Below are 23746 nucleotides of genomic sequence, written 5' to 3'. Positions count from 1 at the left end.
GAGTCAATGGACGACTGTGTAGGAATTTTAGCATATTTTAGTTTAGCCTTTAAACTGTCATGTGATTGTGCTTGTCTGTAGGCTTTGTGGTTGTTCCTGAGTTTTTTATGATTTAGAAATGCACTTAGGCCTTCTTGAAATATTCAGGTACAAATACGGCTTAATGACTTTGCCCCTAGTTATGCTTTAAATTGTTTACTTGATAAGGTCCCAGATGATTCCAGATGTTTTTTTCCATGGGATAATTGATATCCTCTTATGTTAAGCAATACATATTCTGGCATAGACATAGTCTTTGAATCTGGGCTTTACATATTTTTTTCATATTTTGCAATCAATGTTAGGTGCGTGGCAAATGCAGCCCGCTGTGGACTTCTTTTTACTGCAGCTTTAAGAGTTGCGTGCATTGAACCTGCAGTGTTGAACTTGTCCAGAGATGTTTAGACACGACCAGTAGCTTTCCACTCTATAGGGTAACATAGACTTTAAAAAAAAAAAAATCTATGGATTATCATAACTGAGCGGATGTGTCTGGCGGGTCATCCAGACTCTCTTGTGGTAGTCCAACAGGGACTTGCGCTTCACGGGGTGTGAAAGGGTGTAGAGGACAGGGCAAGATGCCGCAATGTGCGTGGACAGTGATGCTTGCAGACAGAATCGTGCACTAAAACGTAAGTACCCTACTTCTGACTCTGCAGCAGGAACAGTATGGGAAATGCTTTTGTACAACGTGAATAAAATACACTTGCTTAAATTGTAGTCCAATACTGATATTCTGTGGCCTTAATAGAAAGGATCAGGTTGCATTCTACGTGTTAGACTGATGGGTATGTGTAAGCTGTATTTTGAATGATTTTGATATAAATAAGGTGCTCAGATCGTTTACAAGTGATGAAAGTCATTGACTTAGGATAGATGATGTCATTCTACTACGTTTGCATTAGTCAACTATGGTGCCAATTGCACTGCGCCAAAATCACACAGCAAAATATTTACTAGGTGACTCCAGGTCTATCTGTAAAGATACCGAAGCCTAATATGAACTTAATACATCATAATGTATTCATTCCTATGCAGACGATTGTAGAACACATTTTAAGGAAACTGTAGTTCAGGATGCATGGAATTAAACAGCTGTGACCTAGGTTTAACGTTTTTTAATATATTTGTAATCAACCATGTTGATGACTGAAACATAATAATTGATTGTCACACATAGCTGCTTGCCTTTCTATCCTTAAAGTACAAACGCAACATGCGGAGTGCCCTGTCGGTTTCTAATCTTACTGTAGAGACTACAAGTACCATCGTTCAGTAGCTTCCCCCTACCATCCGTCCAACCAACGAGCACCCGCCGCAGCTATCACATGCACGCATAATACATTATTAGAACATCGCCTTTGAAGGAATTAATATGTAGGAAGTAACGGTTTTACTTGCGTATGAATCCCAATGTTGCTCTTTGCAGGATAGGAAGTGAAAATGAGTGGTGTCAACTCTTTGCTAAGGCCATGAAACGGATGTCTTGGAGGGGCATAAGTGAGTAAATAATGCTGATACTATAGCGAAGAACTGGCTACTGCAATGATACTTTAGACGCAATGAAAGGTGCGGTTGTTTTGAACTTAAAACTGTCTAAAAACTGTCTGACAAGGTCTATTTTGTTTTTAAATTAACGAATATAGTGAGTACCAGTGTAATAGATGGACAGGTGTATCGTAAAAAGAATAACGGTCCTGTTTGTGCTACAGTCTTTTTCCGGGTGGAGTTTGTCTGCAGTCAGTGCAGAAGATAGAAGTCCAATGGTACACAGCAAGTAAACGGCCCTGTAATGATGGCGAAGTGTCGAGACCCATGGTAAGTTAGGAATTAATGTGCTGGTGTGAATGGGCTAAACTGTTGGTGTAAATTATATCGCTTTATTTAGCCTACCTCTGAAGTGAAGCGATTGTGGCGATTTGAGGGGTGATTATAATTTACTCATAAAATAGCCTACATTGTGACATTAAATGTCTGTTCTATAACAATTACAAACAATGCAGGGATGAAGTTATGATGTCAGAGTTTAGGACTTCCTGCCAGGGCCGGCCCTGGTGTTTTGGGGTCCCTAAACAGAAGCAGTGTAGGGGGACCTTTGATTGACTATTTTTATTTTTATTTTTTACAAATGTTTTTTTTTTTTGGGTGGGGGGGGACCCAAACGAATCTCGGTGCCCTAAACAAATGTTTAGTTTGTTTATTGGGTCAGGCCGGCCCTGCTTCTTGCCGTCCTTTCTTTACATGCATCCACTGTTGATGCCTCAACCACTAGCCTACTGGTGCTATATGCATGGCTATTGCAGGGCTAGGTGTTCCAGTTATTGATACATTTAATAATGTTTTCTTGACATCGAAAAAACTTCTTAGTGGCAGATAGTGCTTATAGACTTATTATGTCCTTTATTTGTGAAAAAGGGGTAACACAAACACAATGGACATATTTTGTATGAACAGATGACAAGACTGTTCTGACTTTACATTCTCATGTTACTCCCTAAATCAATGAAGATCGGGTTAGGGTTAGTGTGACCTAGTGCTCTTTCATGTACTGTATAATGAATGTACAAAAAATTCACATTGAGTTCCCAAAATGACAAGGACACACTTGATTTTGTAAGGAGTCAGCTTCCCTTTTACTGCTCATGGCGCATTGTGGCGTTTTATTGGGATTAGTTACATTATATCACGTTGACATTCCGGGACAAAACACAGAATGTCCAAACATATTTTTGTGTATATTTACAGGGTGCCGTGGGTGACAATCCGTCATGAGTACATGGGCCCGAGGACCTACCAGCTCCCTCGTTCTACAGCTGTCAGAGACGTCAAGCGACTCATCTACGAGGAGACAGACCTGCCCATTACAGAACAGCAGCTTCTACACAATGGCAAAGTGGTGAGACCGTCTGAGCCATGGAGTCCCAACTGGAGATTTGGTTAACTTGAAATTAGAGTTGGAGCATGTTGAAGAGTATGCCTTTGTTATCACAGTAGAGGGTGTTGTGCATATTTGGTTGGCACAATACAAATCAGATCATTGAGTGACCATTCCGAGTGTGCATGCGGCACATCCTGTGTATCACACTGCTGTTGTCTCCCGGCAGTGTCCTGCGCTCCTCATTTGTTCAGTGTTTTGAACGTATCGAGGGGTTTTTAATAGACTAAGTATTCTATTCAGATAATGTCAGACAACGTCAGGACTGGTTAGAATGACTGTGTGCTCCACTGTGAAACAACAAAAGCACATTGTTTGAACAGAGATGTTGCTTGATAATCGGACACAAGACTTTGATCCAGTTGTATCGTAGCCAACTGTATTGTCAGTTGTTGCCAGGACAAGATTAGAACTCTTAATCTCAATTTTTACCTTCTAATGTTGCCTTCTAAGGAAACAATTTACTGCATGTTCAGGATTAAAGTAAAAAAAAAACATATTGCCTTGAGTGCCATTAGATAATTGCCCCCTTTTAAAGTGTCCAATTGCTTTGCACATGAACAAAACATCAACTATGACATAATCATCACCATAATCAATGGTGCCATTGATTGAACTGAAGCCTTTTTACATGTGCCCCTGCTGTTAGAGAGGACATAGAATTGACTTCTCAGTTCTGTGACCCTTTCACTACATTTAATCATTTTCATTATTTGAATTAGAGGGGTCGTAACTGGTTTCTTCTCCACTATGAGTTAAAAAAATATGATGACAGAAATCTATTTTGTGTTGGCTGTTTATCCATTATTTACATTTTGGAGGAACTTAAAATAAATTGTTGTGATTGAAATGAAGTATTTACTTATTACACGCAGAAACCCTCCCCTAACACAAAATTATATTTTTTAGATAAGACAACAATGTCTGCTGCCTACAGAATGATCACATATTTGGCAGCTAAAGTATAGAAGGTACTGTTTCAGCTCTGTGTGACTTACATGGACAGCTCGATAGTGGACCTGACGCATAATGTGAGGCATGACCTTCCAGTCCACTGGATAAGAACTGGCATTTAGATCCTCTTCTATTCTTAGCAAATATTGAATATGTTTCTTGAACCAATATTCATATACATGTAGATCTAAAGTACACCTGAACATTGTTTTAGCTAATGTTTTAGCTAATGTTTTAGCTAATGTTAGATTGGTGTGTCTGCCATGGTCTGCATGACTGGAGTGAACTGCACTCTTTTCCGCACTAAGGCAAACTGAGGGAAGGGAGCAGGTGGAGTTCCTGTTAGTCTCTCTCTGTTGATGTCACACTCAGGAATTAGCCACAGACCACACCCACAAACTGCCCTCAGATTAGCTTCCATTTTCCAGACATCCAGAGTTGTTCCCTTGAACCAGAAATTTGAAAGGCAACTGACCTTTAACGCATATTGAGATTCAATATTGCATTGCCTTATCTAATGGCCTCATGAAAGCAGCTGTCTGAAAACTTGGCATCATGGCAGCGTCCATACTTAACTTGGAAACGTCTTGCTCTGGGGGACACTTCAAGGCAGCAACAAGTTCAGTCATCTCCCTGTGACTTTCAAATTCCCTTACATGCTCCACTGTGCTTTTGAAAGTCAGCTGATTCTCTCAAATTCAAAAAGGTTGGCCTCAGAGCAAAGGAAAGCCCCTTTGGCTTGTCAACTGAATTTTAATGTTACAGCCACTCAAAGGAGTTTCAGTTGGCTATAATTGTCAGTAGGTTCCTCTGTCAAACCCATGTTCCTATAATGTTTTAGCTGCAGCTAAACAAAGAGGAAGTCATTTGCGGGCGTGTCAACAGCTCAATCAATGAGGCGAGGCAGGCCTCATTGTTAACAGGCAACACCGTCAAAGGATCTTCAGTCTAATATGTGAGCAGTCAGTCTCAGATGATGAGAGGCTGGCTGTGCATAGATTACAGGTGCCTCAGCCTGCCAGGCTGCAGGCTGCGCCAGAAGCGCTGAGCGAAGCTGGGGAAGTTGCAGATGAAGAGCTTTCACCTTGGGGCACCACAGATAGCAGACTCAGGCCTGGTGCAGGCACAGACTGCTGACTGTTGATCCTCCTGTGAGAGACAAAGTGATTGCATATCACAGTCACACATGTGCAATAGCACTTGTTCTGTATGAGGCTTGGAAGATCGTTTGCTTGGAAGACCATAGCATTTATTAAGTTGAAAATCAGTGAGCATAATTTCTTTTTTTTACTCCGATAATTGTATTCTTTACTTTGTATACTGCAAAACTGTACTTAGCATGTAAAGATATGCTCTTTAGTGTACGCACTCCTTAAATGCACAATTTGTATTCTTTTTGTGCAGTTACAAATGCAATCAGATTTGTTTTGAGAAAAGAGGAGAGCATGTAGTGTGTTCTGCAGAGTTCAAGTCATTTCTTCTGTCTCCTTCCTCTGTCTTTAGCTGGATGACAGATTGCAGATTGGGACCCTGGTGCATCCTAGAATATCTGAAATATCAATCACCCTCAAAGGGCGGGGACTGAAAGGGGGAGGTAAGATGATAGTTAAAGTTTAAAGAAAACACTGAGGTGAACATCAATTGTTGATTGGATACAAATATTTATCATTCTGAAGTTAATTGGTAACTTTTTCAATCATTTGTACTTTCGTAATTGGACTGCAGGGAGGTTTGGACAGACCACACCCCCTTTGGTTGAGTTTCTGAAAGATATTCTCAGAAGATATCCGGAAGGTGGCCAAATCTTGAAAGTGAGTGTCATTTATTTAAGATTTTGATACAGTTATGAAAACAATTGCCAAAATAGACTTTACTTCTCCTTAAGGCAATCATTTATCATTACCTAGTGGCATTTGACAGTAGATTGGAAGATGTAATCATTTGGACAAGGCAAGTTTGCTTATGCTGAAACTCAAATGTACACATGGAGGATCAGAGAATTGATTTGTCAGTAAATCTTCGAATGAAAATATAAGATTTTAGCAATGTCTCTGTATGTGTTCGCTACAGTACCCTACATCATTTGGTTCTATTTTTAAGGAGCTCATTCAGAATGCTGAGGATGCTGGTGCCACAGAGGTCAAGTTTATGTTTGATGAGACAGAATATGGATTGGAGTCACTGTGGTCACCTGAAATGGCCCAGTACCAAGGTACCCTTTTATTCATTTGTGAACTGAGAAGATACACATTGGTCATTTTAGTTTTGTAAGTACAAAAGTGGTTTATGCTGATATTAAGGTTTTGTCTGACTGTGGTTTAGTTTCCGTCTTGAAAATGGGTTTTCATTTCTGTATTGGATTTGTTGTGTTGGTTGCAGGACCTGCGCTGTATGTGTACAACAATGCTGTTTTCACGACTGAGGACTGGAATGGAATTCAAGAGATTGCGAGGAGCAGAAAAAGAGAGGATCCTTTGAAAGTTGGCCGGTTTGGAATTGGGTTCAACTCTGTGTATCACATTACAGGTGAGCTTTACTCTTCAGTTACATTTTTAGTTTGTGTGTTTTTCTCTTTGTTTATGTATCACATATTTATTTTCTTTTGTTTAACTGGATTTTTTCAGATGTTCCCAGTATATTCAGTGGAGACCAGATTGGCATACTAGATCCTCACCAGACTCTGTTTGGAGTCCATGAATCTGGGCAATGTTGGAACCTGAAGACAGACGCTAAGGAGATCAAAGAGCTGACTGACCAGTTTGCCCCCTACATCGGCTTATTTGAGAACTCAGAGAAAACCATCAAAGACGGAAGTTTCAATGGAACGCTGTTCCGCTTTCCCCTGCGAGTGAAGCCATCCCTGCTAAGTGGTAACATTTACAACAAAGAGAAAGTTCTGGAGCTCTTTGAGTCTTTCAAGGCCGATGCTGACACAGTTCTCTTATTCCTCAAGAGTGTCCAGAAGGTGTCCTTACATGTGCGAGAGTCGGATGGTACAGAGCGCATGCTCTTTAAAGTGACAGCAGGAGAGAACCCCGAGGACAAGCTAGAGAGGCCAAACTCCCTGAAGACACTGGGTCTGGCCACAGATAGCTACAGCAATAGTGTTCCGAGTAGCACCATCACCTGTGCCACCTACCAGGTCAACATTGAGACCCAGGATGAGACAGCCAAGGAGAACCAGAGGACCACCTGGTTGGTGTGCAACGGAGTTGGGGGCCGGGGAATGTGCAGTGACCTGGACTCGCTGGCGGACGATCTGAAGTTCATCCCGACTATTGGCATTGCCCTGCCTCTCACCCTCATTGACGCAGACAAGGGGGCCACTTCAGGTTTCTCAGGACGGGCTTTCTGCTTCCTCCCGCTGCCCCCCGGAGAGGAGAGCATGACGGGGCTCCCCGTCCACGTCAGTGGCTTCTTCGGCCTCACAGACAACCGCAGGAGCATCAAATGGCGGGAGGTGGACCAGTGGAGGGACCCTGCAGCCCTCTGGAATGAGTTGCTGATCATCACTGTAATTCCCAGAGCCTACTTCACCCTCATCACTGAGGCCATCAAGAGGATCCAAACCAAGAAGGACCAAGACTTCCCCCTGTCCCCCAGGGGAACGTATGGGGCCTGGCCGGATCTGAACCAGACCAGGCCCCGCTGGAGGCCCATCCTGGAGCCACTGTTCCATGACTTGTTGGAGCAGCCTGTCATCTACTCTCTCAGTAACAGCTGGATCCGTGTGGAAGAGGCTGTGTTCTCAGAGCTCGACATGGACGAGGACATCAAAGAAACTGTGATCAGCTACCTCCAAAGCTCAGGGATGCAGGTGGCCAAGGTGCCCGCCGCAGTAGACTCAGTCTTGGCCGCCCATCTACCCGGGCTGGGCTGTGTGAAGAAGGTGAACCCCCCTCTGGTACGGCAGGTGATAAGGAAGACCCGACACAAAGGGTCCTCGCAGGAGAAGCTCCTGTTGCTGGAGTTTGTCCTTAGCGATGCCTGTTACAGTGACCTCATTGGTCTGGAGCTTCTACCCCTGCAAGATGAGACGTTTGCTGCTTTCTCATCCTCTGTCAGTGATAAGGATGCCGTTTACATCGCTTCTGAGGAGTACCCAAGGTACTGTAGAACTTATCACACTTTCTTCATTCCTGATCAACCCAGTTTGTGTTAGCATAATGCATATTTGGAATATATAAAGTTATTAGTGACATTTCAGTGGAACAACTATACTACTACTACTACTACTACTACTGCTGTAATAATGTCAGATTCTTTGTAAAGGTCCCTGTACCCAGGTCTGGAAAGGCGCTTCATCATGGACAGCATTAAACCCTCAGTGATGGATAGCTTAAAGGATGCCGCCAAAAGCAGAGGTAAATCCTCTCTCATAAGAAACATGACGTGCTGCATTAAGACTTTTTATTTTGTCTTGGATAATTGTCAGTGAGGAATCCAAATCTTAGAGTCTGGCCCCACATGTCTTTGAGTTATAATCAAAATCCAAGTACTGCTTACTGTCCTTAAATGTAAACATTAATAGTAGATTCAATCGAATAGACTGCAAAGCAATCAAACTCTCTGTTAGGGGTTAAGGTATAAGGCTTATGCATGTTTTTAAACACGGGTTGTAATAACTCTTGGTCCCGCCGCTTCCATGCTGCACCCCTGGGACATGAAACCTGGTGCACCGCTGATAGATCATTTATTACTGCTGAGCTGGCAGATGGGAGAGTCGGTTTTGTGCCTCACATTCCACTCACCGCTATCAGATCCTGGACATGCTTACGCCTATATCCAACCTGGAGTTTGCCAAAAGGCCCATGAACTCTGGGGGAAAATGCTGAAGTCACAGAATTTGAAGACACAGAGTGCTAACTTGTCCGCAACCTCATCCCTGTTTAAAGCCTAATAAGCTTTTTTCCTCGTTAACATATTACTGTCATAACACAGTCTCCATGGTCTTACAGTAGCTGCACTGTTAACACAAAATCATTCAGTAAATCAGCCCTGTATTCTGCTGCTGCAGGCCTTTCCAGCCCCAGACCACCTATCAACTATATTGAATACATGATTTAATATTTGATTGCTATATGATTGTTATTTGGGATCTGCTGTTTGTGCAGTAGAGTAAATGGAAGCATTGCTCAAATCTCTAAAACATGTTCTTTGAACTAAATTGCAGTGCAACAATATCTTTGGGGGTGTTCAGGTAGGTATTGTGAGGTGTGCTGTTACGTCCTAATCAAAGTTTTACAGTAACCCAAACCAATGGCAGACAGTTAGTGGGCATTATGACAACTGTGAGCACACTTTCTAGCAAGTAATTTCTGCTTTGAACATTGTTCAGTCAAATATTGAATAGAATGCAGTAAATAAACTCAAATCTGCATATTTTAATGGGATGTGCTTTTAACTATCTATTTAACTTTAAGCATTTTAAGCATCTTACTATTCGTCCTACTATTGGGACATTGTTTGGTTTTCACTGACAAGTTCCTTGAAATGTTCTCCAGCTATGTATATTGCACTCATATCAGTAATTACCTCAACAGCTTTGAACTGTTTATAAAATTGCACTTCATACTAGGCTGAAAGGTATCTTAACACAATGTGTGACTCTTACATATGGCAGTCAAAATGAAGGTCCAATGTTATGGTAATCTTGGGATTTGATCTGTGCATTTACACTAAAGATACTAAATATTAGTACCTGATACTACCTAATATAGCTGGTGTGTTGTGTGCATGTCATACACTGCATGGTGAATAAGATTGTTTAGTGCTTTTCATTATTCAAATACTGTCAATGTAGTCAAAATGATACAAATAATATAGCTATAAATCATATTAAGTGAATAAACTTAATTGATGATCCTTTAATACTAATACATATATATATATATATATATATATATATATATATATATATATATATATATATATATATATATATATATATATATATATATATATATATATATATATATGTATATGTGTGTGTGTGTGTGTGCGTGCGTGTGTGTGTGTGTGTGTATATACAGTATGTATGTATATATATATATATATATATACATATATATATTATATACATAAGTTATAATATGTACATAATATATATAAGTTATTATATGTGCAATGTGTGTTCAAATGTGTGTGTTTTTTAAGGGAGTGGCAGCTACAAATGGTCTTGTGTGTGTTCGGTGTGGCCCCTGTCTATCCAATGAGAAAACTTGTACAAAATCTCCAATCTCTTTCCTATAACCAGCAATGAGCACCTTATTTGGGATATTAAAAAGTGAATGTTTAAACAATAAATGTGGCTGACTTGTGCTTTTGCATTGCTTATAGGAAGACCTTGCACTCAGGTACAAGTGCTCACACCTGACCGATCAGCAAGACTCATAAAGGACATCCTTTCAACAGCCTGGCCTACCAGAGACTTCACTGTCCAATGGTGTCCTGGGAATCGAGAGAAGAAGCATCCCACACTCTCATGGCTGAAGATGGTCTGGAAGCATCTCTATATTAACTTTCCTGATGACCTAAGTACCTTTGAAGACATGCCTTTGATCCCAAATGTGCCCCTGGAGGAAAGTGATGACACTATTGAGCTCATGCGTCTGAAAAATCCTTCACCCATTATCATGTTGGATGAGGGAGAGGCCCCACTTTCCGAAAGCCTCCTTGAACTGATGAAAAAGCTGGGGGCAGTAGTAGTCCAAAAATTAGATTCCTCTCTGCAGCATCCTCTGCTGAAGAACTACATCCACCCTGTTTCTCCCAGCATGCTGCTACAAATTATGGACAGAACATCAACACAAAGAATTGCAAGCCAAGTATCATCTTTCTCTGTCCAACAAAAGGTAGCACTCAGAAACTTTCTTGCTGGGCTGGCTGATGTCACAGAGAAAGAGAAGAGAATCCTCCAGGAACTGACCATCTTTGAGAAAGTAGGGCCCTGCTCAGACAAAAGCATCCCAACATTTACCTCATTGAAAGGAGCCAGAGCATTACATCATACTGCCAAGTATCCACCTGAGGTGAAACTGTCGATAAATATTGTAGGCTGTTGTGATGAGGCATCCATTCGTCTAATCAAGCTGCTTAACGTAGAACAGGTGAAAACTACAGAGTGCTTCAAGCTGGTTGTGCAAGACATTGAGAAGGGGTTCTATACAAAAGATGAGATAACTAAAATCATGCTCTGGGCTCTTAAGCATCTGTCCTTCCTAAAGAATGAAAACTCAGCTGTGATTGGATGGCTTTCCAGTCTGAAGTTTATTCATATCACTTCAGGAAAACCTGTTGCAGCCACAGACCTATTTGACCCTGAACTGGAGATTCTGCAAGACCTGTTTTACATGGAGGAAAAAACTAGATTTCCCACTAAAACATACACATCTTCCCCTGATATTCTCCATTCACTAAGACAACTTGGACTTAAAAACGAAGTGCAACTCATTGAAAAAGATGTGCTCCAAGTGGCCAGGAAGATAGAAGAATTACAAAGTGGCAAGGAGCCAGTGTGGGACCCATTGGTTAAGAAGGCAAAAACACTGCTGCAAATACTGAATAGACAAACCAAGTTGGTTAAATCTTCAGAAGCTCAAGCTTCGCTGCAGACACTGAAATGGGTGCCAGTGTGCAAGGATAGACCTCTTAATTACCCAAAGTCGCTTGCTTGGATGGGAGACTCCTTGAACATCTCCTCTTTCTCAGAAATGTGCGATATATCTCATGCAGTGCTTGTGGGATCCCCAGTTGCACTTGTAGAGCGCACATCTGCAGGCATGAAGAAGGCCCTGAAGTTGTCCATTGAGCCACAGGTTGACCAAGTGCTTCAGCACCTAAAAGCAGTGAATGACTGGCATAGATCTCAGGCATTCACCACAGAAGACTGGTATCAGTTCCAGCAGATTTTATTTGAGATTTACAACTTCATGCAAGCACATCTTGAGGATGCAAGAGAGGCTATGAAGTCACTACCCTTTGATTGGGTTTGGACTGGCAAGACATTTTCATCACCTGGCCAAACAGTCTTGAAACCTATTCCTGACCTGGATTTGCAACCCTACCTGTATTCTTTGCCAAAAACAATTGCAAAGTTTAACAAACTATTCAAATTCTGTGGTTCAATTGAAGAGGTTGTCCCAAACCATGTTTTTGAGGTAATTAACACAATAAGGCAAAGATGTGAAGAAGACATGACTAAGGAAGAAAGCAAACATAATCTGCACCTCCTGATAAACATTTTAAGATGGCTGTATAACAGTCAGATTTCTGTGGAGATTGACATGCATGTGCCTATCCTCTCCTACAAGAACCCAAGCAAACTCGCCATGAAACCTATTCATGAGTGCACCTACTGCGACATCAAGGTGGACGATTTAAACGACTTACTTGATGATGCGTCAGAACCCATCATCTTAGTTCATGATGACATCCCTATGAAAACTGCTGAGTGGTTGAAAGTACCTTGTCTGAGTACGAGACTGATCAATCCAGAAAATCTTGGCTTTGAGCAGTCAGGTCAACGAGAACCTCTAACAGTGAGAATAAAGAACATTTTGGAAGAATATCCATCAGTTTCCGATATCTTTAAAGAGCTTCTTCAGAATGCAGACGATGCTAGTGCTACAGAGTGTAGCTTCCTAATTGACATGCGAAAGAATGCTGATATTCGAGAAAACCTGCTTGATCCTGGCATGATTATATGCCATGGCCCTGCCTTGTGGTCATTCAACAACTCTGTATTCTCCGACACTGACTTCCTGAACATCACAAGGTTAGGTGGATCAATGAAGAGATGTGAAGCAGACAAAGTTGGAAAATTTGGCCTGGGTTTCAACTCAGTGTATCACATCACTGACATCCCCATCATAATGAGCAGAGAGTTCATGATCATGTTTGATCCAAATATCAACCATATCAGTAAGCATATAAGAGACAGGTCCAACCCAGGAATTAAAATCAACTGGAGCAAACAACAAAAACGACTGAGAAAATTCCCCAATCAGTTCAAACCCTTCATCAACGTGTTCAACTGCCAACTCCCTCTGGCTCAAGAATGCCCCTACAAGTATGAAGGAACACTTTTCAGACTGCCGTTCAGGACAGAACAGGAGGCATCAGCGAGTGAGATAAGCAGCGTCTATTACAACACCACAGACATCTACTCCCTTGTCGATGAGTTCAGCATATGTGGCCATCGGCTCATTCTTTTCACACAGCATGTCGGCTCCATGGTCCTGAAGTATCTGAAGTATGAAGAGCCAAACCCTGCTGCTGCACAAGATGTCGTTGCCATAAACAAAAGTGTGTGGTCATCCAAAGCAGCGTATGGACCACTAAGCATCCTGAAGTCTGCTGCAAAAGTGATGAAAAAGGTGGGAAGCACCAACAGGGTACCAGCCGACGTGCCCAAGTCCGGCTGCATCATACGCATAATGGTGGAAGAGTTTCACAATGTGTTCAAGCGCATAGTTGATCTCCAGTCCCCTCTCTTCAGAGGGTCTGAAGAGGATCCAAACTCATACTTTGAGATGGCTGCCAAAGGTGTTCAATCAAGACGACTCACAGATGAAATGCCCCAAAAGGCTATTGAAACAACAAACTGGCTCATATGTTCATGTATGGATGTAACCGAAGCTCTCAAATTCTCCCTAGGGGAGACTGGAAAACGACTTGGACTAGTGCCTTGTGGGGCGGTGGCTGTTTTGCTCTCAGAAGAGGAAAACAGAAAGTGGACAGTCAAGACAAACAACAATCCAATAGGTGAGGTGTTTTGTTATTTACCACTCAGAATCAAAACAGGCTTGCCGGTCCATGTCAATGGCTGTTTTGCTGTGACCTCTAATCGCAAGGAGATCTGGAAAACAGACACCAAAGGGCACTGGAACTCTGTGTTCATGAGGCATGTGATTGTGAAGGCATATCTGGAAGCCCTCAGTATGCTTCGCTCCATGGCAGAAAGTGGAGAACTGCTTGATTACAACTACTTTGCAGCGTGGCCTGATCCAAGTGTTGTGCATGACGACTTCACATTGATCAGCCAAGGTGTCTACCAAGAAATAGCCAAAGGAGGTGATAGTAATCAAGCAAGAGTTTTCTCTGATGGCAATACCTGGGTGTCAGTCAAGCAAGTCCGGTTTCTAGATGACACCTTGCTCTGTAGGCAAGACATCGGCCCTGCTGCTTTCAAGATATTCTTGAAGTATCTCAAAAAGAGCGGTTCACAAGACCTTTGTGCAGTTGAGCTTCCTGATTGGGTAAAGGAGGGTTTTGATGATGCTGGGTGCAAGGGCAAGCTGATGGAAAACACCCTCACAGAAAAACAGTTCTTCTCAGATGTATTTTTCCCCCATATCCAAGACATTGATAAAGAGCTCCGAGATCCCCTGATGCAATATGTCTTGAATGAAAAATTGGATGAATTTGCATCAATTTTGAGAGAGACACCATGCATTCCATGCTCAGGTCCAGATCAGCAGTTGGTCTTACCATCCAAGCTAATCCATCCAGAAGGGAGAGTTGCCAAACTTTACAATGCTGATGATGGTCGCTTTCCTGAAGGAACCTCAAAAGACTACCTGAATCCAGTGTGCCTAATCAAGTTACTGCAGCTAGGCATGGTGAAGGATGACCTCTTGTGGGAGGACCTAATTGAACGTGCTGAATCAGTGATAGATCTAAATGAAACTGATCACACTGCAGCATGCTTTCGGAGTAGTATACTGCTCAGTCTCATCGATGAAAAGCTCAAAGTGAAAGACTCTGGAGCTGAAGAGCTTCTGGAAAAGCTAAAGGGTATTCGTTTCCTTCCATTTTTGACAAAACCTGCAGGCTTTTCATTACCTTGGCATGGGAACAATTACTCTCCTTCCAACATGTTTTCTGCTAGAGATCTATTTACAACTGATCATCAGGACACAGTGTGCCTGATGAAGCCACTCCTGAATGAAAATTCCCCATCTTTCAAAGGTTGTGGTCCAATTACACTAGCTGTGAAAGACATTCTTGGATTGATACGAAAGCCCACCATTGGACTAGTCATTGGTCAACTCAGGGAACTTTCTAAATCATTTGATGGAGTTACCTTGTATCAAGAAAACATAACAAATGCTTGCTACAAGTACCTGCATGAGGAGATGCTACAAGATAGTACAACAAAGGACGAAATCACTGAAGAGCTAAAAACCTTTAGCTCTATTCTTGTGGAAAACACATATGTGAATCCCTCCAAGGTTGCATTCCACCTCAACTTTGACGCAGCACCTCATCTGTACCAACTTCCCAACAAGTACAGAAACAGTTGTCGTGAGCTCTTTGAGAATGTTGGTGTCCAGTCAAGCTTCACAGTTGCGAACTTCTCTGCAGTCCTTGAAGTATTAAGAAAGGAATGTGGGCAACGGGCACTCTCTGAGGAGAACTTTCAGCTGTCTCGCAGAATCATAAGTGAAGGCATCTGGAGCTTAATCAGAGACAAAAACCAAGAATTTTGCCAAGCCAATTATGGAGAGATTCTCCTACCTGATATCCATCTTACATTGCAGCCATCCAAATCCCTGTGCTATAATGACTGTCCATGGATTAAAGTCAGAGACTCAACTGTAAAATATTGCCATTCAGATATTCCAAGAGAAGTTGCTGTAAAATTGGGAGCAGTACCCAAACGTCACAAAGCTTTGGAAAGGTATGCCTCAAACATCTGCTTTACTACACTTGGAAGTGAGTTTGGACAGAAAGAAAAACTTACAAGTAGAATCAAAAGCATTCTCAATGCTTACCCATCAGAAAAGGAAATGCTGAAGGAGCTCCTTCAAAATGCAGATGATGCCAAAGCCACTGAAATCTACTTTGTGTTTGATCCAAGAACACATCCCACAGACAGAATATTTGATGACAAATGGTTCCCAATGCAAGGTCCATCACTTTGTGTCTACAACAATCAGCCTTTTACTGAAGACGATGTCAGAGGAATCCAGAACTTAGGAAGAGGAACAAAAGAAGCCAACCCAGGCAAAACTGGACAATATGGCATAGGATTCAACTCAGTCTATCATATCACTGACTGTCCATCCTTTATTTCAAACAATGACATTCTTTGCATCTTTGATCCACATGCACTATATGCACCCGGGGCAACATCTGTCAGTCCTGGAAGAATGTTTAGAGATTTGGACTCAGACTTTAGATCTCAGTTTTCCGATGTTCTAGGTCTGTACTTGGGTGCTCATTTCAAGCTTGAACACTCCACAATGTTCAGATTCCCCATACGATCTACGGAAATGGCAAAAATATCAGAGATCAGCTCTGTTCCTGCGTCAGACCGAATGGTTCAAAACCTTTTGGACAAACTTAAGACTGACGGGGTGGAGCTCCTTATGTTCCTCAATCACATGGAAAAAATATCAATTTGTGAAATTGAGAATGCTACTGGTGACCTCAAAGTGCTCTACTCTGTGACTGCCAAAATCACAGATGGTGACCGTCTAAAGCGCAAGCAGTTCCATGCCTCAGTTGTGGACAGTGTGACAAAAAAGAAGCAGCTCATGCAAATCCCAGTCCAACAAATAACCTACACAATGGATATTGAAGACTCTGATGGCAATTTAACAAGCTGGATGGTTTGCAACCGATCTGGCTTCTCCAGCGTTGAGAGTGTCTCTAAAAGCGTAATCTCAGCCCACAAGAATGAAGACATTACTCTGTTTCCTCGTGGGGGAGTGGCTGCATGCATTAGTCATAATTACAAAAAACCTCACAGAGCATTCTGCTTCCTACCTCTCTCATTGGAAACTGGTTTGCCCTTTCATGTCAATGGGCATTTTGCCTTGGATTCTGCCAGGAGAAACCTCTGGAGAGATGACAATGGAGTTGGCGTGAGAAGTGACTGGAACAACAATTTGATGACATCTCTGATAGCCCCAGCCTATGTTGAGCTGTTGATCCAGCTTAAGAGACGATACTTCCAGGGACCCGATCCTACCCTGACAGTTTTACAAGGAACACCAATTCACATTGTCAAAGACTCTCTCAGAAAATTTATTTACTTCTTCCCAGTCAACAGACTTGACATACAGCCAGATTGGTACTGCCTTGTTAAAGCAGTGTACAACTGCATTCATGCAGACCTGAAACGTCTACTTCCTGTTGTAAGGGCACCACACATTGACAACACAGACATGCACTCTGCCATCTATATCTCATGGGTGAACACATCCTCTGCAAACAAAGGTCGAGCCTTTTTTGACAACCTGCTGCAAGACGAACTTCAACATCTGAAAAACACAGAGTACAACATTACAACCCGGAAGTCAGTGGCTGAGAATGTATACAGACTCAAGACTCTGCTCTTGGACGTGGGCTTCAACTTGGTCTACAGTTGTGATGAAACAGCCAGTCTTTTCTTCTGTCTGGAAGACGCAGGCATTCCAGTGAGCTACGTAACCTCAGAAGATGTCCGCAACTTTCTCCACACTTTCTCATCCCCAGACACTTGTTGCCAGGTTGGAAAACTTCCATGTCGACTCCAGCAGTCAAATTACAAACTCTTCCACAGTCTGAAGCTGATCGTTGACTACTGCTTTAAAGATATAGAAGAGAATGAAGTCAGCATTGAGGGCCTTCCACTACTGATGACTATGGACAACATACTCCAGGTGTTTGACTCAAAAAGACCAAAGTTCCTGACCACACACCATGACCTGATAACCCAAAGGAAAGAGCTGTTCATGAACACACTGTACTTAAAGTACAGCAATATCTTGATGAAATCCGGTGTAGCAAAGGTCTTTGACATCAGCAGTTTTGGTGAACTACTGAGTTCTGTACTACCTCGTGAGTATCGAACAAGGATCACTGTGAAGTGGAGAGACAGCTTTGCCAGTGAATCCTGGCTAAAAAGTGTATGGCACTTCATTGGCGAGAACATTGCTATTAAGGAAGAACAGGCAGACATCAAACCGAGCTTTGATACAGTTCTTGACATCCTGAAAGACTGGGCTTTGCTGCCTGGAATCAAATTCATGGTTTCAAGCAACAAATTAGTCGTCCCTGAACACGATGTGTTGTTGCCTATGAGTTTGATATACACAGCTATCTTTCCAAATGGCCAAAATGACAAAGTCTTCCACACTCTAATGAAAAGTGGGTGCATTCAGCTTGCAGTGAACAAAATATGTGTCAAAGAGAGCCCCCTCCTACCTTTCCTGGCACACCATACAGCAAACATTGACAATCCATCCAGTATTCTAAAAGCACTAGAGTACATGATTCAGACATCAGCTTTTAAAACAGGAAACTTGTCGGACAAAGATTTTGAGGCTGTTCTGCTGTATTTTAATTCCAACTTGACCAACCTATCTCCAGAAGACACACGCAGTTTGAAATTGCTCCCATGCTTCAAAGCAGCCAGTGGAAGATACATCAGCATTGCCCACTTTGGTTCATGCTATGTTCTCGTCAAAAGCATTCCTTCTGCAGATATGGAAAAATGGGCCCACACAACCTCCTTTGGCTTTTTGGCAGACAATCCACAGCTAAAGGAATTGTACAACTTTCTTGGATGTAGTCCAATTGATGATCTGGAAGTCTACCTGAAGCACCTCCTACCAAAATTTGACAGTCTGTCATACGATAGCAAAATCGAACATCTTGTCTATTTGAAGGAGAGACTTCTGGGAATGGAAGAGTCATGTGTGATGAAGGATCAGCTGTATGAGAAACTAGAAAGTCTGTCATTCATCTATGACTACACAAACAGACTCAAGCCTGCCAAACAATTCTATGATGAAACAGTGAAGGTATTTGAAGTAATGCTCCCATCCAAGTCCTTTATCTCCAATGACTTCTTTAAGAAAGTTGAGCATGCATCAAATCCAAAAAATGGAACGGCGTTCATGACATCATGGATCACATTTCTTAGGAACGTTGGTTTGAAGTACACTGTCTCGCAGCAGCAAATTCTTCAGTTTGCAAAAGAAGTCAGTATCAAATCTCAAACCGAGAATTGGTCAAATGATAAAGCCCAAAACATTGTGGATGTTCTTCTAAACCATATCTTCAATGACAGGACAGATCTATTTGTAGGTGCTTTTCTTAAAGAGCTATCAATGATATCATTTCTGTGTCCTGAACGTGCACCCACAGACCTGATTCGGCTTCACTCCCAATACCAAGAAATGAGTGGGATGCTTCCTATGATTCGATTCAATGGATCTCAAGTGAATCCAAAATTCAAGCAAACGGATATCATTCAGCTTCTTTGGACATCATGCCCTATTCTTTCAGAGAAAGCCACGCCTTCCGGCCTCAAAGATCAGGAAGGCAGCACACTCACAGGCCAAGAACAACTTGACCAAGTGCTGACTATGTTAGGCGTCAACTTAGAAGCACCACTGGAGAAAGTCATCTGCAACTGCAAAAACATCTGCAACATATCCAACCTGGATGACGACATGGTGAAAACTAGGAACAAAATCCTGAGGTCCACCTACGAGTTTCTCAATGCAGACAAGCGAGAGTTTCGCTACCATCTACGAGGAGTGGCATTTGTCATGGTTGAGGAGGGCTGGAAACTTCTAAAACCAGAGGAAGTTGTAATTAACTTGGACAATGAATCTGACTTCAAACCCTACCTTTACAAACTACCACTGGAGCTGGGAACCTTTCACCAGTTGTTTAAGCTTTTGGGTACAGAGGATGTTGTTTCAACAAAGCAATATGTAGAAGTGCTGTGCCGCATATACAGAAATTCTGAAGGAAAGCAGCTTGACCCCAATGAAATGAGAACAGTGAAAAGGGCTGTGTCTGGACTTTTCAAAAGTCTCCAGAATGACCCAGTTGAAATACGGAAAGACCTCGAAGGCCTCAGAGACTTGACATTCTATCTACCCAGTCATGATGGTAGGTTAGCCAAATCAAATAGTCTTGTGTTTGATGATGCTCCACACTTCAAAAGCAGAATTCAGGGCAACGTTGGTGTCCAGATGCTAGTTGACATGAGTCAGTGTTATCTTGGCAAAGACCATTCGTTCCATACCAAGCTGATCATGCTGCTCCCACAGAAGCTAAGGCCAAGACTACTGAGTGGCATCCTTGAGGAGCAGCTGGACGAAGACTGTCCCAAAATGTGCCAGTTTGGAGCTCTCTGCTCTCTTCAGGGTCGCCTCCAGCTACTATTGTCATCGGAACAGTTCATTACAGGACTCATCAGAATAATGAAGCATGAAAATGACAATGCGTACCTTGTGAATGAGGAAAAAGCCATACGATTATGCAAAGCACTTTGTGAGGGGCTGAAGGTGTCTTGTTTCGAAAAACTTCAAACAACACTAAGAGTCAAAGGTTGTAGCCCCATCCCACATAGTCGGAGTGAGACATTGGCATTTCTGAAAAGATACGGGACAGCTGTTATTCATCTTTATATCCAGCACTCAGACAGCAAGGACATTAATTTCCTTTTGGCACTGGCAATGACCTTAAAGTCAGCAACCGACAATTTGATATCTGACACATCCTATCTGATTGCCATGCTGGGCTGTAATGATATCTACAGGATCACAGAGAAGCTTGACAACCTGGGTGTTAAGTATGACTCTACAGAGCCCTCAAAACTGGAACTTCCCCTTCCTGGAACTCCTATACCAGCGGAGATACATCATATTCTGCTGATGGACCCCATGAATGTGTTTTACCCTGGAGAATATGTGGGTTATCTTGTGGACTCTGAAGGAGGGGACATATATGGTTCCTACCAGCCAACCTACACATATGCCATAATCGTTCAAGAAGTGGAGAAAGAAGAAGAAGACAACCCAAACGTCCTTGGGAAATGTTTTCAAATTGACATTGGTTACAGTGAATACAAAATAGTTAGTTCTTTAGATTTGTACAAATTCTCCAGACAAGATGACAGTACCCAAAACATTCGGGATAGCAGCTCCCCATCGACTCCAACAAGTCCAGCGCAAAGCCGTTCATCTGGCCCACGAATGGTACCACCTCATTTGGCCGGGAAGGAAAATCACAGAGCCCCTCCAGCAAAACAAACTCCCAAAAAGATAAGACTTAGTGCATTGCCAGAAATTCTGAAAGAAGTGACCTTAGTAATTGAGCAAGCCTGGAAACTTCATGAAACTGAAAGGAAAAAGATTATTCGCAGATTATATCTCAAGTGGCATCCTGACAAGAATGCAGACAATCTAGACATTGCTACAGAGGTCTTCAAGCACTTACAGAATGAGATCAACAGGATGGAGAAGCAATCTATGACAGAGCAGGGTACAGAAAGAGCATCTAGGAGGCCTTTCTCAACATCCTCCACTCGTTTCCAATCAGAAAAGTTTTCTTTTCAAAGGTTTTACACATCATGGAACCAAGAGGCAACAAGCCATAAATCAGAGCGTCAACAGTTCCGGGAGCATTACTCTAGCTATGCAGGTTCATCTCATTCTAATCGTTTCTTTGTCCCCCCCACTTTCAAGTCTGTTGGTAACCCTGTAGAAGCCCGCAGGTGGCTCAGACAAGCAAGAGCTAACTTTTCAGCTGCTCGTAATGACCTTCACAAAAATGCCAATGAGTGGGTGTGCTTCAAATGCTACCTGGCCACAAAACTAGCATTGATAGCTGCTGATTACTCCGTCAGGGGAAAGTCAGACAAGGATGTGAAACCCACTGCACTGGCACAGAAAGTGGAAGAGTACAACTCACAGCTCAAAGGACTTGCCAATGATGTCCAAATCCTTGAGGGTTATGGCGTGGACAGCCTCCGAACCCGCTATCCTGACCTTTTGCCCTTTCCCCAAATCCCCAATGACAGATTCACATCTGAGGTCGCCATGAGAGTGATGGAGTGTACAGCACGGATCATCATCAAACTTGAAACCTTTGTGCAGCAAAAAATATAATACTGTCTCACTGCTAACAGATATTATACTTTAGATTGAGAAAATATGCATAGATTCTACGAAAAATAAATCTAGTTAACAATGCGATGTTGATCTGAATCTTACTGTTTTGAGGCAAATACTAGAATCCAGCAGCTGTCAGCTTAAATGTACAGTACCCTTATTGGTTTGGTGGCCCATGCAAAATGTATACATGTACAGTATGATTACACCATATCCTAACAATTAGTGTCTTTAAGTAAATTAGGTTCTTTGCCCTTTTACAGTGAGAATAGTGATCTGAATTGCTGTACATTTAAAATCCTAGCAATACTCAGTTTTTAACCAAAGTCCCCTGTTTATATTTTGTCCGTAAACTGAGTGCAACTATGCTGCTATTTACTTGATTTTCTATAAGATTTTATTTTTCTGCCACAGACAAGCAGTTGACTGTAATTTGTTGACGTAATTCAAAATGCTAATTGATCCTTTTCACGTTTCAAATGTTGTCATGTAGTGTATTCTATTTGCAAGATTTGAAAATGAATCAACTACATTACAAACGTATTTGTACAATTGTCTTATATTTCAATTTTTTTATTTGCCGTCATATCCGTACCAGTTGTAATGCATATGTATCATAGCCCATTGCTTGTAAATGTTTAAAGCACTTTCTTGAAACACCTCCTGTACTTGTGCTCACACTTGTAGTAAGCTTGTATCACCTCAGCAGATAGGGAGAATTTGAATTTCATCAGAAATTTCCAAATGGTCCACTTGGCAGTAGCTTTTGTGTGTACTTAGAGAACATATCCATTGCTGAATACTTCTACTTGTCACCATATAATAATATGACAAATAGTCAAATTCAGAAGGGTGTCTATTCTGGAGCATAAGCTACTACAAATCTGTGTACTCATGTCTACATTATAGTTCTAATAATATAAGCCAACTTTAAATATTAACAATACTAAATTGGACAATTTTGTATTAGTGTACCATTTGGGATAAATGTTTACTTTTGCCAATTCACTGTCTGTTAGTTAACTGTGTGACTTGTTCATATTACTGGGGTATTTCAGGAAGCATCCTCATGTGGTGCTAGTTTTTGTTGTTTGCTGTACTATGTATTTTCATGAATGATTTTGGACTACAGATACACTGGTACTGGCAGCATATTGTTGATGTACATTTGATTCCTGTTTGTTTGTTATTTTCTTACATGTTTAATGACATAACACCTCATATAATCACGAGGTGTCCAGCCAAGGGCATTTCCTTGAAAATACATTTGAAAGACTTTAGGAGAGGAAACCATATATCTGTCTTGATGTACGCTGCTGTGCCATAGTCAATAAATCCCCTCAAAGTAAATTGTGTCAGCTCCTCTCATGTAGCCCCTCCAAGCAGTGGATAAAAGGGTGGCCGAAATGAACTTACATGTAGTTGTCAACATAAAACAAAGCAAATTGCTGTCACATTGCTGGCAACTATAGAATATTTTTTTAATAATTTACTTTTGATTTCATATGTGTGTCACATTGATGGATATAAGTGGAATAGGGAATCCAAGTACAGGAACACTGAAGTGTTATCTCAATGTATGCATTCTGACTATTGGTAATGGCATGGGATCTTGTGGATGTGTAGTTAAGGATGAAGAAATATTGCATGTTTGACTTCATTTTCTGAAGAAAATGACAGTGGATAACAACTTCAATATGTTTGTTGGTCATCATGGTTACGGGAACTCTCATAAAATACCGAATGTGCCACTGTTGCAGAAATGTTCCACTAGAGTGCATTAGAGAGCAATATAAATAAGATCTACTATATATGATATCGCTTCAAGACAGCAATGTAGAGATTCCCTATCAAAATAAAAAGGTTTCTTTCCCAGACAATTCTATGAATTCAAATGGTGTGTTGTAATATCTGC

General features: G+C 41.7%; 1 protein-coding gene across 1 annotated transcript; it reads left to right on the top strand.

Moving 5' to 3' along the window:
- The first annotated feature begins 1301 nt into the window (after nucleotides 1-1301).
- Nucleotides 1302-23711, top strand: sacs (sacsin molecular chaperone). Its single transcript, XM_084673503.1, has 11 exons — nucleotides 1302-1539; nucleotides 1752-1857; nucleotides 2785-2935; nucleotides 5432-5522; nucleotides 5654-5739; nucleotides 6029-6140; nucleotides 6308-6454; nucleotides 6553-8035; nucleotides 8201-8292; nucleotides 9102-9128; nucleotides 10268-23711. The coding sequence occupies exons 2-11, from the start codon at nucleotides 1832-1834 to the stop codon at nucleotides 21826-21828; spliced, it is 13776 nt and encodes a 4591-aa protein (XP_084529629.1). The 5' UTR covers nucleotides 1302-1539; nucleotides 1752-1831; the 3' UTR covers nucleotides 21829-23711.
- The last annotated feature ends 35 nt before the right edge of the window (nucleotides 23712-23746 follow it).

The sequence above is a fragment of the Hypomesus nipponensis genome, chromosome 15 (assembly GCF_054491055.1).
Source record: "Hypomesus nipponensis isolate SF chromosome 15, ASM5449105v1, whole genome shotgun sequence".
Classification (NCBI taxonomy): domain Eukaryota; kingdom Metazoa; phylum Chordata; class Actinopteri; order Osmeriformes; family Osmeridae; genus Hypomesus; species Hypomesus nipponensis.
Note: the sequence above shows the minus strand (reverse complement) of the source record. Positions and strands in the feature narration are given on the sequence as shown.